Source organism: Amborella trichopoda, chromosome 10, assembly GCF_054954075.1.
Source record: "Amborella trichopoda isolate Santa Cruz 75 chromosome 10, AtrichopodaSantaCruz75HAP2 v2.0, whole genome shotgun sequence".
NCBI classification, from domain to species: Eukaryota; Viridiplantae; Streptophyta; class Magnoliopsida; order Amborellales; family Amborellaceae; genus Amborella; species Amborella trichopoda.
The window spans coordinates 19,288,221-19,302,521 of record NC_142345.1 but is presented as its reverse complement, the minus strand read 5'-3'; the positions used below and the strand labels follow the sequence as shown (position 1 = coordinate 19,302,521).

The following is a 14,301-nucleotide window of genomic DNA, read 5'->3' as shown; positions in this document are numbered from 1 at the left end:
AGTTCCAAGGACTACAAAGTTGAAATACTTAAACTAGATAGTAATGAGAAAAGATATAGGGACTTATGGCCTCACTGAGGGTATGACCCTTGATAGAGCAGAACGGCAGACCAAGATTTGTGTAGCCGACCCCAAATAGTTGGAAAATGTCTCTGAGGATGCTGATGATGAGTTTGTTTTTCCTATAAGCAGGGGTTTGGGCTGATGCCCACTTCAAGACATCCAAGGTCCAAATCTTACTTATCCTACTTAACATAATTATCCAGTTGGAAATATATGGAACCAACATGACCCTTCTAATCCATCTATTTAGGTTCCCCTAATTCAAGTGTTTACCTCTCTAACGTACGACTAAATCATTATGAGTTCATGAAGCGCTCTATAGCCTTGCCTTCCCCATAATATTTTCTTTTATTTGTTTTGGACTGAATGCTTATTTCCTGATTTAGCAGCAACCTTGTATTTTGATGCAGTGTGCCAGTGTTTCTGAGTTATCAATATGTATTGGCTGTTAGTTAAAATTCACTGATTAATATATGAATTGATATTATATGTTCTTTCCATCACAATTAGATGGAGTGAGTGAACATGACACCTTCAAGGAAATTGTACCTGATTCTTTCTCTATTGTAGGGGGAATGGATCAAGTCGTCTAAACAGAATAGACCTCAGAAAGTTATGTATCCTCGCTTGTTGGCCTTGGCTGCCCATGCTTTAGGAGAGGTATGTGTTGTAATTTTTATTGCTTTTAAGCATGTTGTCTGTGGAAATGCTTCAAACTACTAGCTATTTCTACTTGAATCTGTTATGGTAAAAAATCCAGGGTGTTCATAATCCTGAGCCTAAGGACTTATGGGTGGAGCCATTACATTATGAACCGGCTTGGGCTCCTTGTGCTGATCAACGTAACTGGGAAGTTACTGGTAACATCAATTTTATCTCTGTTGTTTCCACCTTGAGTTGTCTTATAGTTATGGCTCTATCTGATGTCTATAATATGGTTTTCTTGCATGAACACTACATCCAGAGAACAGTACTGGCTACATTGTAGTCAGTGCAAATGGTGGCATTAACCAGCAACGGGTCGCTGTAAGTGCTGTTTCTGATTGTAGTTTATGCATATGCTTATCTGTGAATATGTCATTGCATATTTTACCGTCTTAAAAGTGCATTATGTTGAAATATATACAGTTTGCAAGTTAAGAATTGGGGTCACATAACTGCTGTGTCAAATTTAATAATGCTATGAATGTCAAGACAAAATACCTTTTCGTTAGAAGAAATTTTTGACACACATGAGAATAAGCTCAAGATGTTGTAGTATTTGCCCAAGTAAAAGTGTCCCTTGTCCGAAATTTTTCTGTTTCCATTGTCTATTAGGGTAATTGGCTGCATTTCCTTGGGAATACATGATTTCTAGGGGTCCCATGTTTTCTTGATTACTCTCATGAAGAGAAGCCCCACTGAAATAGTATGCTCGATAGCATTCTGGACCACAGTGGAATAAGTAGATTAGGGGACCTCCATTCAGGGGCATCTAGCTTTAATTGTCCTTAGTTGTCTGGTAATGTCTTAAGAGTAGACCATCTATTGTGGCCTTATCTCTTCATCCCATAGAAGCTATACAAACATCAGGGCCATTGGATATAAATTTGTTTGCGATCTCTTTTGCAGCACTGTTTAACTGCTAGGGTTTTTAATAATGGTTGGAATGTTCAAGCTCTTAATTAGACCTTGCTTCAATGTCTGTGTCACCTAGATTTCATAACCAGAAATTCTTTGGAAAGCAATGTTAAATACACAACAGCTAGTAGCAAAAAGTTCCATTACCCTTAAGGACCAATGTGTTCAGGTTCTCTTTTGTTAATTCAAATAGGTTGAGGTTTATCATGCTGAAAACATAGAACTAATTGAAACGCCTGAGCGGTTGCTGATTAGGGCAAAATTAAGTTGTACAAATCTCATAATATGCTTGCCTAATCTAAGGAATTCTAAAAAATAGGTTAATGTGGTATGAACGTTTCACAAAAACTTTAAGTTCAAGAAAAACTTCTAGAAAAATATAAAACTTGAATGTGATGTCCAGCACATAAAGAAAAAGACAGCAAGACTGTGCTGTAGTGTTGCGGTCCGTGAATTTAGGATCTTCATTGCTTTATAACAATCTGAGGAGGATAAGAGAAGAAAGGAAAAGATGAGAGCAAGAATAGCTTCTCATTCTATAGAATGAGCTGAAAGAACCAAATGTATGATAATACCATTATGCAGATAAATGAATAAAACCAATACATGATTTTCAACAAGCGGATAAGAGGAGAACTGGTGCATAGAGGGAGGGAGGGAGCGTGGAGGGATGGACTTGTCTATTTTCTGTTTTCCCTTTGTCAGCTGTCACAAGAAAAATTATTGGAAAGACATGGTAGTAACTGTTGTTTCCTAAATTTCAGAAGTCTAAAAATATTTTGGAACTTTTCTCTACATACATATAAAGAAGCTTTTCCAAAGGTAACAGCCTCATGAGTTTTTCACATATAATCATCTGTTTCCTGCATGGTTATGCTCATAACTTCACCCAGAAACATTTGTTTACTTGATTACACAAGTTTGTCTTCTAAGTTATGCAAGTATTACTCGTATGCAAGTAATCACAATGAGGTGTATCATATTCCTTTGCTAAATGGTTAGTACACATTTAACAGCCAATTTTTATCTAGTAATATATAAGTTGCATTGTTTAACAAAACGGTCTGCCTGGCGCCTAGGCGCCCAAAGGGCCCTAGGCCGCATGTCTAGGCCTGGGCGGTCTTCCCTGGTCGCCAATTGCTAGGTGACCGCCTACTGCCCAGTCCTGGGCGGGGGCCTAGGCCCTTTTTTTGTAATAAAATAGGCTCTTAAGGGCATTTTGACCCACAAATTAGACTTAATAACTGTTGGGGGGAATTCTAAATCCCCAAAGTTAAAAAAATCTAGACCCTACAAACACCTAAATAGATTGATTTTTGCAAATTTCTGCGAATTAAAAAAAGAATCTAAGGTTCGAAGAAGCATCCAAAAGCTTTACCCTTTATTATTGGAATTTCTTTTGTGTTTTATCTTGCCTTTTATATTGCATCCTCTTGTATTAGACATTTGGACTATTGGTTTTATACTTCTATTAGAGACTTGGAGTCCATGTGACTATGTCTATGTGCGTGTAATTGTGTCTCATGATTGTGTCACTTTGAAGTATAGATTGGAGGGCTGGAGACTAATACACCAGGGACTTGTTTATGCTTTTTCACTAAATTTTCAAATGATTTGAAGTTTTGAACGGGTTTCAACATTCATTCCTATATACATGTGTGGAAAAAGTTAGAATCATATAAATACAGAAAAATACAAAACTATCACAAATATCAGCAAATACGTGCGTTTGAACAGCACATATATGCATATCTTAAAATTTTTTACCTCAAGGCGTGTGAGGTTTTGGGCACTCACCTAGGGGTTGGGCGCCAGGTCGGCCGCCTAGCATTTTTTGAAACATAATTGTTTAAAGAAACAGTTGCCCGGCGACTAGGCGCCTGTCTTGGTGCCTAAAGGGCCCAAGGCCACATGCCTAGGCCTGGGCCTTTTTTTGTGTAATAAAATAGGCACCTAAGGGCATTTTGGGTCATTTGACCCCCAAACTAAACTTAAACAGTATTGGGGGGTATTCTAAACCCCGAAAGTGAAAAAACAAAATCATATCTAGACCCTACAAACACCCAAATAAATTGATTTTACAAATTTCTTTGAATCGCAAAAATTATTTGAGGTTTGAAGAAGCATCCAAAAGCTGACCCTTTATTATTGGAATTTCTTTTGTATTTCACCTTGCCTTTTATATTACACTATCTTGTATGGGACATTTGGACTATTGGTTTTGTATTTTATTGGAGACTTGGACTCCAATGATTATGTCTGTGTGCATCTAATTGTTATCATGACTGTGTGTCACTCTGGAGTATGGATTGGAAAGTTGGAAACTAATACATCATGGACTTGTTTAGGTTTTTTTACTAAATTTTCAATGATTTGAAGCAAGGTTTAAAAAGACTGATGGGTGATCCGAATCGTTCACACCCATACCTGTGTCGGATCGGTGGATCAGATCGGAGAATCGGCAGAATCGGCCAATTTTGTTCCAAAGTTTTTTCAAAAAATCACTATAAAACTCTAAAAATTGTGTTTTTTTAGTTTATAAAACAAATTAGGAATTGTGCATTATGTACTTTCATTATTTTGTAAAAATAGGTGAATACTGAGACACTGTTTTCTTGTCTGGATGTTTGTTAACCTAGTTCTAAATGGCTATTTGACCACCGGTGCTTGCTCCAAGGAGTAAAAAAGCGATCATGTATTCTTTAAGTTGGATGTCCACACATCAATATAATTCCAAATTTGCATTCCAAGTTAGTTGTTATAAAAAAGTAGGCATTTTGCCATAAATCAAACTACAGTAATATGCCAACATGCTCCAAATCAAAATAATTGCAGCAGAATATGAAATCAAATTATAGGATAAGAATAAGATACTATGAAGTGAGCATGGAAGGAACATCACATTTTTAAAAATATCACAATCAAGAATAATTTAATTATGCATCATGGATGTACATTTTATTGCATTAAAAAAAATTGACAATAAAATTGAAAAATACAATTTTTTTGTATGATAATTATACATTCATGACATAGAATTGAATAATTGATTATAATTATAAGAAAATAGAAAATAGAAAAGAAAATGTATTCTTATACCGAGAGAAACAATAACATGCATATATTTTATGTATCAAGAAAAATTTAATTATGTGTCAAGATTCAAAAACATACATTTTAGTGCTTTAAAAAAAATTGACGTAAAATTAAAAAATACGAGATTTTTCCCATGAAATTAATAAATCATGACATACAATTGAATATAATTGCAAGAAAATAAAAAAAATGTATTCTTATGTTGTGTGTATCAAGAACAATTATTTTTCAAAATTCCTAATTTAAATAAGAAAATTAAATTTAAAAGTAATTACTCAAAAACCCTAAATTGGATTTCAAACCATAAAGCATTTTTAAAAAAAATTCATATAAAAAAATGAAAAAATTATGATACTACTAGATCTGAGAATTGAAAATATCAAGAATAAAATGCATACCTTAATTGGATTTGAATCGAGTTGTAATGACCGGAAATCAAGGTTTTTTTCTATCAATTGTTTTAGCAAGAAACCTAACTGCAAATCGAAATACGAGCAACAATCGAGCAAAAATCACGAAAACGGGATACAAATCTGGTGAACATGATCAAGAACAAAACCCATCTAATATGAACAAAAATTTTGCCCAAAATTGACTGGAGTCGATTAAATGGCGGAAAAAAAAAACAGTTAACTGTTCTCCAAAAAAGGTGACTTGAAATAAAAAATCGACCAAAACTTCCGAAAAAGGGCTACAATATCTGGTTAAGAACACTATCAAGAACAAAAACCCTCTGATGTGAACCAAAAATTGCCCAAATTCCACTGGAATCAATTAAATGGCGGAAAAAAATAGCAGTTAACTGTTCTTCAAAAAGCATGACTTGATATCGAAAATCGATCAACAATCGACCTAAAATCATGAAAAAGGCTACAATATTTGGTCAAAAACACTATCAAGAACAATAACCTTTTGATATGAACAAAAAATTTACCCAAAATTGATTAAAATTGGTCAAATGCCAGAAAAGAAAAGCCGTTACCTGTTTTTCAAAAAATGTGACTTGAAATCGAAAATCGACCAACAATCGGCCGAAAATACGAATAAGGGCTACAATATCGGTCAAGAACACTATCAAGAACAAAAACCCTCTGATATGAACAAACATTTGCCCAAAATCGACTGGAATCGATTAAATGGCGAAAAACAAAGCTCTTAACTGTTCTTCAAAAAACCGTGAATGCAAATTGAATTTGTGATCTCAAATCGAGCACAAGTTTGTTTATAATGCAATAAAAGGCTGTAAAGTGACCAATAATTCATTGCCAAATCCTGCAAATGGCAAATAATTAATCAAAAAGATCAAACCCATGATGATTGAAATGCTTTCGCTGTTCATCGCAGTGGAATCAATGGACTCGATGGTTCACTGTTGTCGTGACGTCAGCACTTCGAGCCTGTACAAAAAATTTGGTGAATCCCGTTTTATGGTCAGATCCGGGACGGTCCAGGTGATTCCTGATCCAGATCGGTCGATTTCGGATCGGGACAATAATATTTTTGAGCTTTTATTTGAAGGTTTGATTGCGTTTCAACACTCATGCTTATATATATGATTGGAAAGTTAGTTAGAATACATATAAATGCCAAAAAAATTATAAATTATCACAACTCTCTCCATATATGTGTGTTTGTTCAACATATGTATTTCTTAAAATTTGTACCTCAACTCGCCCCCCTAGGGGCTGGGCACCAAGCAGGCTACCTAGTGTTTTTTGACACATTGATCATAATCAATATACAAAACAATACCCTTTCCATCACACAGTCATGAGTTGTGTTTTAAAAAGCGGACCGCCCAGTGCCTGGGTGGCCGCCGAGGCGGTCCAGAAGGCCTAAGCGCATTGCCCAGGCCTAGGCGGCCAAAATAGGTGGATATCCCTAGGCGCCTGCCTGAACCCGCTTAGGGCATGTGCCCCGCCCAGGGGTGGAAATGCCCCTCGTTGAGGGTATTTTTTGGGTCATTTGTTTAATACTAAAGGTACAAAATTGTGGGTTGTAGGTTCATTTGAAACCTAAAACCCATTAGAGCCTATTTTAGAGAGAAAAAATCCAAACAAAAAAAAATTCCTACTGGGCTGCTCAGTTTCTGGGCGCCCGCCTAGGCATTGGGCAGCCTAGACCCTCTCGACAGCCTTGGTGCTGCCTAGCGCTTTTTGAAACACTAGTCATGAGGTATAAATAAAAAACCAACTCTGACTAGAGGTAACCCTCAACAATCTCGGTTGCTCTCACATATAAATTAGCCTCATGACACTTGGGGTTATGTAACTCTTGGTCCTAGTGCATGAAGGTCCTGGAGTTGGATCGCTCTCAGTCGCTCCCCAAGAACCATAAAAAGATGGGGTCAAGGCCTTGAAAGACCATAACTCTAACATTTTCCTACTTGGCCTTTTGAGGCCTTGCTATTGAAATAACAAATATCATCCACATAAACCATAGCACTTATGATCCACATAAATTGTGCCATGATCCACATAAATCATTCCACACAAGCCATTCATGAATCATACCACACATAATCCCCGTACCAATGCTCCATATCATACTTATGCAAAAACTCCATATGATACTCTTGCAAATGCTTATGCCACATTTTCTCAAATCCATACCATGCACTCAGGCATGTTCTCACACACATACTCATGCCCATATAGGCATTCATACTTAAATTCACAAACACACAAATTCTCATGTATGCTCATGTCCATATTTCCATATGCTCCTGCAATACTTATGCACATACTCGTATGCTCAATGAAGTACTCAGAGTGTCATGCTCATCAATACACATAAATATTTATGAATACACGCTTACCCACACTTTATGCTCATGCAAGTACTCATCAAATACTCATCCTCATGATCACATTTTCTTACTCATGTAAAGCTCTCAAACCTCCCGTAGTCATGGACCAGAACTCAAAATAAGATCTTGTCCATTTAAGACCAGGGTGTGGGATTGTGCTTGGATTTTTCTATGGGACATTAGTTCTTAAAACCACATCATTTTGCTCATTATCTCATTCCTCATGAATAATGTGTATTCCATGCCAAATTAGTGCCATTATCGACTGATTCTATCAGTCCTTGCCCCCATAATCAAATGGTTCACTTGATTGAGACCTATAGGAATCCGAGTAACCAAGCACATTTAGGTTTGAATCATTCCAACATATATTTAGGACAAGACCTCATATAATGCAGGACTTAATAATCTTTACTTGGGTTTTCTCATCTTTCAATCTTAAAAGTTTCTCTTTGGCAAATTTCGTTTGGTCTAGCCAATGGAATTATTTCATTTGCCTGAAAATCGTCCCATTTAGTCTTTATAAGATTGTCACTATGATTATGACTTGCCCATAATATGAGGAGTCCTTTTCACATGGTCATAAGATCTATCATAATCCTCACATGTTCATGTAGCCTTTCATTAAGTCTCACATGCCAATTGATTGTCCTCAAAACATCCATGAATGGTCCACTGAGGAGCCTCCTAGTCTTTAAGAGACGGGGTAAGGCCATTCGGTGAGTTCCTCATGCGTCGGTGAACGGAATAAGTTCATATTGGCATTATAGTCATCCCTAGCACATAGTGCATGAATTATGTAGGCGTTCGAGGATTCTATGCATAGGTCCCATTCAATCATCCATTGGAAGATCAAGAGTCAAATGTTAGGTGCCTAGCAACATTAATAAATGACCTCTAATTTAACCACCAGTGGCATACCTCAAGTGACTCATTTTTTTCTCCAATGTGGCAAAATATTGATGTCACGATACTCAAAAAGCAGAGGAAGATAAGCTCATAGGTTCATGGAAAGTCCAATTTCAAATATCAAGAGGCCTAAAACTCCTTTTGGTTATATATCACGTCATTCCCATATATAATCTCTTCTAAATTCTCATGCGAAATTGGTTGAAAGAAAAAGTTTCCAAATTCGAGGCCAAGTTCCCCTCTCTGAATGGTTTTAGCATTCTACTAATCAATTTGCTCCCACTCAATCTAACAAGTTCATCATCATCATCATAGCCTTTTCTCAATTAATTGGGGTCGGCTAGACGAATCTTGGTCCGCCATTGTGATCTATTAAGAGCCACCTCTGTGAGATCATAAGTCCCCATATCTTTTCAGGCTACTTCCAACCATGCCATTTTTTTCCTACCCCTTACCCTATTCAAGCCTTCTACTTGAACTAGCTCTCACCTCCTAACAGGCGCTGTTCTAGGTCTGCACCACACATGGCGAGCCCACCTAAGTCTGCTCTCTCTCATCTTAGTGTTTGGATCTTTTATCTTTAAGAAGCTTAGTAAGTTGCCTTGGCTACCATGATCAAGTACTTGTGCACTTCCTAGATCACAATCTTAGGCCAAAAATTAATGGACTAAGGGACCTTAGACTTTGGCTCGAATACCACTTATTAGTGCATAAAGCCCAGTCCAACTAACAACATTTAAAAATATCTCATAACAATACAAAATGCTCCAAATTACATGAATTTTACATCAACATATACCATTTAAATGCAATTTCCAGCCACTATACTTGGCTTCAAATATACCTAAAAAGAAAATTACAACTCTAATAGGTCTCTTGACAAAGTCCAAACACAAAATACTCAAAAGGAGGTTTTAAATATACAAGACAAATACTCAAGTGCGACAAAATACAACACTACACAATTCCAAGGGAAATTATAGTTCACTTTGAAATTATATCAAATGACTCAAATGCAATCTCCTTCTTCACCAAAACAAACATTTACAAGTGCACATTAGATTTGGTCATGGGAAGCCAAATAAGCAAGATCTATGTGCCCAGTTTGCGGATACGGTCTTAGCTACATACCATGTAATGACTACTCAGATAGCACCAAGATCTAGGCCCATCGTACTACTCTATGGAGAGAGAGAGAGAGAGAGAGAGAGAGAGAGGGAGAGAGAGAGCGAGAAATGGGGTGTGTGCCACTTAAAAATTTAGTTTCTTTCACTAAAAAACTTTCACATAGTGTATAGCGAGAGAGAGAGCCAAATGGCAGGCAAGCCACTTAGAGAGAGTTAAATGTGCTCAAATGAGCAACTAAGAGGGTATTTATAGTCTAGTATAGAAATGTTTCTAGATGAGGTAATCTTGGCTATTGAAACAAGTCGTCAATTGTAGAGAGAGGGCATGATCCTAGTCACTCATCACTCATCATGTCATCTTGATGAGTGGATGAGTTAACTCCATTATCCTCTTAATCAACCCTAATTCCCTCCAAATATCCTCTCATTAATCTCAAATTCAAATTCACATCAAATTCAACTTGCTTCCATAATGTCTCATGCTGACTCTCTTGATTAAAATGAGAAAGCATAGGTAGAGGGTTACCCCTTTCGTAATTGGGCAATCCTTCTAGAAGAAATTTGAACTTAAAGTTTACCCCCAATTCCATTTTACTTTAGTATGGATGTGCACCCAATCATTTGATGCCATGCAGGATAAGTGGTTATATACATAATCCTAAATGTGCTTTGGGTTTTATTCATAATACCAAACCTTATACCCCTTTAAGAACATCTCCTCATGTGCACATAACCATATCTCAAATCCAATTTCTCAATATCACAAAATACTCCATAATTTTAAATTTCAATTTTCAATCAATTTCACAAATGATAAGTAGGTCGCCATGGGGATGATGTCATCCCTATGTATACCCATGTGTCAATGATGTGGAGCCACATCAGCCACATGTGGCACCCATGGGCTGTTTGGGTGTCACATGTGGACCATGGGGTCCACAGTTCTTAGTCATTTCTCAAAAACAATTTCTCAAATCCATAGTATGAGCTAAGAAAAATCTAGAATTTTTTTTAGAAATCCCCAAAAATCCTCAGAGCATACTCCATCATAATCACACAATTTGGCATCATATGTTACGATCAATGAGGGAAATTAGGGTCCTATAGAGATGAATTGGATATCAGAGCACTCCACTCGGATAGACCTGGAATCCCAAGTCACCTGCCCAGAATGACCCATCAAACCCACAGTGTTATGCTTGGCTTGGCTTATCAAAGTTAATTCAATATATGGCTTGGGACCCTCAGGTTGTAGTGGATTATAGGTGCACCACTGAGGACACGCACTCTTGTTGATGCTGGGGTCCTCTCTCGGCACATGTAAATATCTCTTCCTAGTGGACCGGCTATGGAAGAGTGGCTACCTTTGACTGTAGATGCATATGACACGAGAATGTACAAGGTCAGGGATTTAGGTTTGTCTTCTCAAAGTCTTATCCTTCTCATAGAGTGCTAAAATCACATAGAATACTTCGAGCTCATGTCACTACCAGTCAATCACAACCAGTCTAAAAAACAATACCCTGGTCATGACACAGTCATGAGGCATGAATATAAAAGAAACGTTGACTAGAGGTAACCCTCAACACTCTTGGTGCCTCTCACATGCACAGCCTCATGACACTTGGGGTGATGTGACTCTTGGTCTGAGTACACCAAGATCCTACAGTCACATCGCTCTCGGTCACTCCCACTGTACCCAAAAGCTATCAAGAGCTATAAAAGGATGTGGTCAAGGCCTTGAAAGACCATAACTCCAATGGTCTTGATAAATTTTATGTTCTTTTTTATTTATACATACATGGTAGATCTCTGATTATTTCATAATTAAAAACAGTATTGTTAACTGGAATAATATTTTATGCAGACCATGTATTAGAAAGAAACACATACTGTAATACCGAAAGCAAAACAAAAACCCTAGAAACTATGCCCAATATGGAAATCAGGCTGAACTAAGTAATGTGTGACAGTTTTCTCTATCAGATTCTCTTTTGATTGCTGGTCTTTCAACTATATTTGCGTAAGATAAAGACTTCAATAGATTAGTATCACCATTCTTCAACTTTTATATCAGAACCTGATATATTTCACCTGGAATTGTTGGAAAGTTGGAAAGAGGGATGCAATTCTTCAGAAACACCTCTAGAGATTTCAGTGGTAGCATTGTGGAACATGAGAAACTATGGGAGTTCCTTTTTATCTTTTGGAGCTATTATATGATCTGAATAAAATTTTGGTTTCGATATATTGATGTTCCCTATTTCTTCAATTTGTCTCTTTTCTGTATTTCACCTGTTTATTGCTGCATAGTGATTGTAGAAATTGCCTGCTCAGTTATTTGTCATCCATCTACTTTTTGAACATCAATCCACATAAATGTAAGAACTCATTTTGTGACAATGTTCATTTTGGTGCTGGTATGATTGTTTGTGAGAGTTTTAGTGTTTCTATTGAATCCATTAGAGTATGAATTGTCTGTTTGTTTTGTTTACATGATCTTTAGCTGGATACCATTAATTACTGCAAATATTGGTTCTTTATATGCTTTTGTGCTAAATATTTTTTATTCACCATTTATAGAGTTTTGGTAATGTCATTCATTTGGGCAGGTTGTTTTCTTGATTAATCATATATATATATTTTTGGTTGAAATTCAGGTGTGCAATGCCGTTGCTGTTTCTCGCTTGCTAAATGCCACACTAGTAGTCCCTAAATTTCTGTATAGTAGTGTTTGGAGAGATGAAAGGTACATCTGTTCATATTCTTTCCTGTGCTTGTAATCTTTTCATATATTTAACAAGGATAATCTTTATAGAATTGTACTCACTGGAAACTATTTTACTCACGTGAAACTATTGCTGGAAAGGATGATGATATACATGGTAAATTTGCATTACAGGATCTTGAGCAGGTTCTTTTTTGACTGGATGTGTTATTTTTCCATTTAATATTGCGTGAAAGAATTATATCGTATCCTTATCAAAAGCATACATATGCTGTACTTGAAATTTCCATGAACCAATATTACATGCAGAGGGAATGGGTCCAGTCCAAACTGGATCATCGTAAAAGGCTTTAACAAATGCCTAAATTTACATTCAATAGCCAACCTCTTTGCAGAAAACTTTTCCTATGGCAACTTTCAACTAGTGTTTTGTAGTTAATCCCATTTTGATCCATGGACTCAATGTCATATTTTAGTGCTGTTTTCTCACCATGAAAGTTCGTAGTACAAAGTTAAAGAGTATGAGAATGAAGAACCCTTTCTCTAAGTGTTTCTTTTTTGTGCTAGGATAAAGTTCTATGTTGATTTGACGTTTTTGTCATAGATGTTCGAATATTATTTCAATATCATTATCATTAAATTATATGAATATAGAACAAATGACAAATCAAAATCTTAATAATGGATCCGTGGAATTGTGTAAAAGAGGGGAACTGCCTTAGAGTGATTAGATGGCCAAGTGGATGGAGAGTGCGGGGATTGTGATAAGTCTCCGGAGAGAGAAGAGAACCATTCCGTCTCCTCCTAGGATATCTTTATGGATCGCTAGGTGGGCTTTGTGCCCAATAGAGCAATGAAATGTGTCACCATGTATATGGGATCCTTATCTCCACATTTCAAGATTATCTCCAAGTGGCGTCCACCTTCTGTCAACAAAGTCATCTGGGACTTGCCCCTAGGAACATGAGTGTATAACCACTAGGAACATGAGTAAGTGAAGTGAACCATGTGGCCACTCACTACGTAGAAGATTTGTATATTATTTATATGGGCATTCACCTGGGAAAATGGGAATGTGAGATGTATGGGCTCTTGCTGCCTGAAACATGGATATGTGAGTTACATGAGCGCTCACCTTCCAGAGCAGGAATCTAGGTTGTAGATGACAGTTTTTGTTTGGGTACTGACTTCCAAAACACTTTTGCTGCCTGAAACAATTAGTTAATGATAACTTCAGAAACAGAGCAAAATAGAATCCAACATTCAAATTCAGTACTAGATTACTAGTGCTAATTGCTAACACAATTACAAGGAAAATATAATAATTAATAGTCACAAACTCGCAAGTCACAATTCATGAGTCATAAATTGTAATCCAATTAATCCATAGACCATACACCATAGTCCAAAGCAACCCAAACACCATAGAGCAAACTTCATGTTAACTCATACACATAGTGACATAACACATAGTCCATAGTCCTCCATGTACCAATACCATGATTACCATCCCAATCCATAGTCCATACTCCATACACATATGAGGAGGGAAAAAAATGTGTCGATTAATTTTTTTTAACTTTGAATTAACCTATCAAAACTAATAGGAAAGCAAAAATTTGTTTGTTTTTCCCTTTAATATGTAAGAAAAGGCCTTAGGACACACAAAAACTTAAACCCCCCTCTCCCTCCCCCTTATTTGGGGGGGGGGGGAAGGGGGAAGGTCCAAAATGCCCGTCCATGAACGCATTTTCACACTTGGGTGGCCACAGTCCTTGGGCGCCTGCCTAGGGCTAGGTATTGGGCCTGCTTCCCCTGGAGGGTGGTTGGGGACCCAGTGCCCAGGAGGGCTACCTAGGCTTGGGCACTAGCCCAGACCGCCTTGGCCTGCTTAGGCGGCTGCCTAGGCGTTTGGCGGGCTGTGTTTTGGAACATTGCTTTTGACCTAT

General features: G+C 37.1%; 1 protein-coding gene across 10 annotated transcripts in view; it reads left to right on the top strand.

The window, feature by feature from the left end:
- LOC18425480 (O-fucosyltransferase 2) overlaps positions 1-14,301 on the top strand; it is a 33,861-nt gene that overhangs the window by 3,168 nt on the left and 16,392 nt on the right. For 6 of the 10 annotated variants that reach the window (XR_016043240.1, XR_016043238.1, XR_016043235.1 and 3 more), the window contains exons 2-5: positions 634-723; positions 824-923; positions 1,028-1,089; positions 12,285-12,373. Coding sequence is in view for 2 of the 10 variants with exons in the window: in XM_006830032.4 (XP_006830095.2) it covers positions 634-723; positions 824-923; positions 1,028-1,089; positions 12,285-12,373 (341 nt within the window). In the remaining 8 variants the exon portion in view is untranslated. Of the gene's footprint in view, positions 1-633; positions 724-823; positions 924-1,027; positions 1,090-6,123; positions 6,231-12,284; positions 12,374-14,301 lie in introns of all 10 variants that reach the window. The other 4 variants (XR_016043236.1, XR_016043234.1, XR_016043237.1 and 1 more) reach the window with 1 other exon arrangement.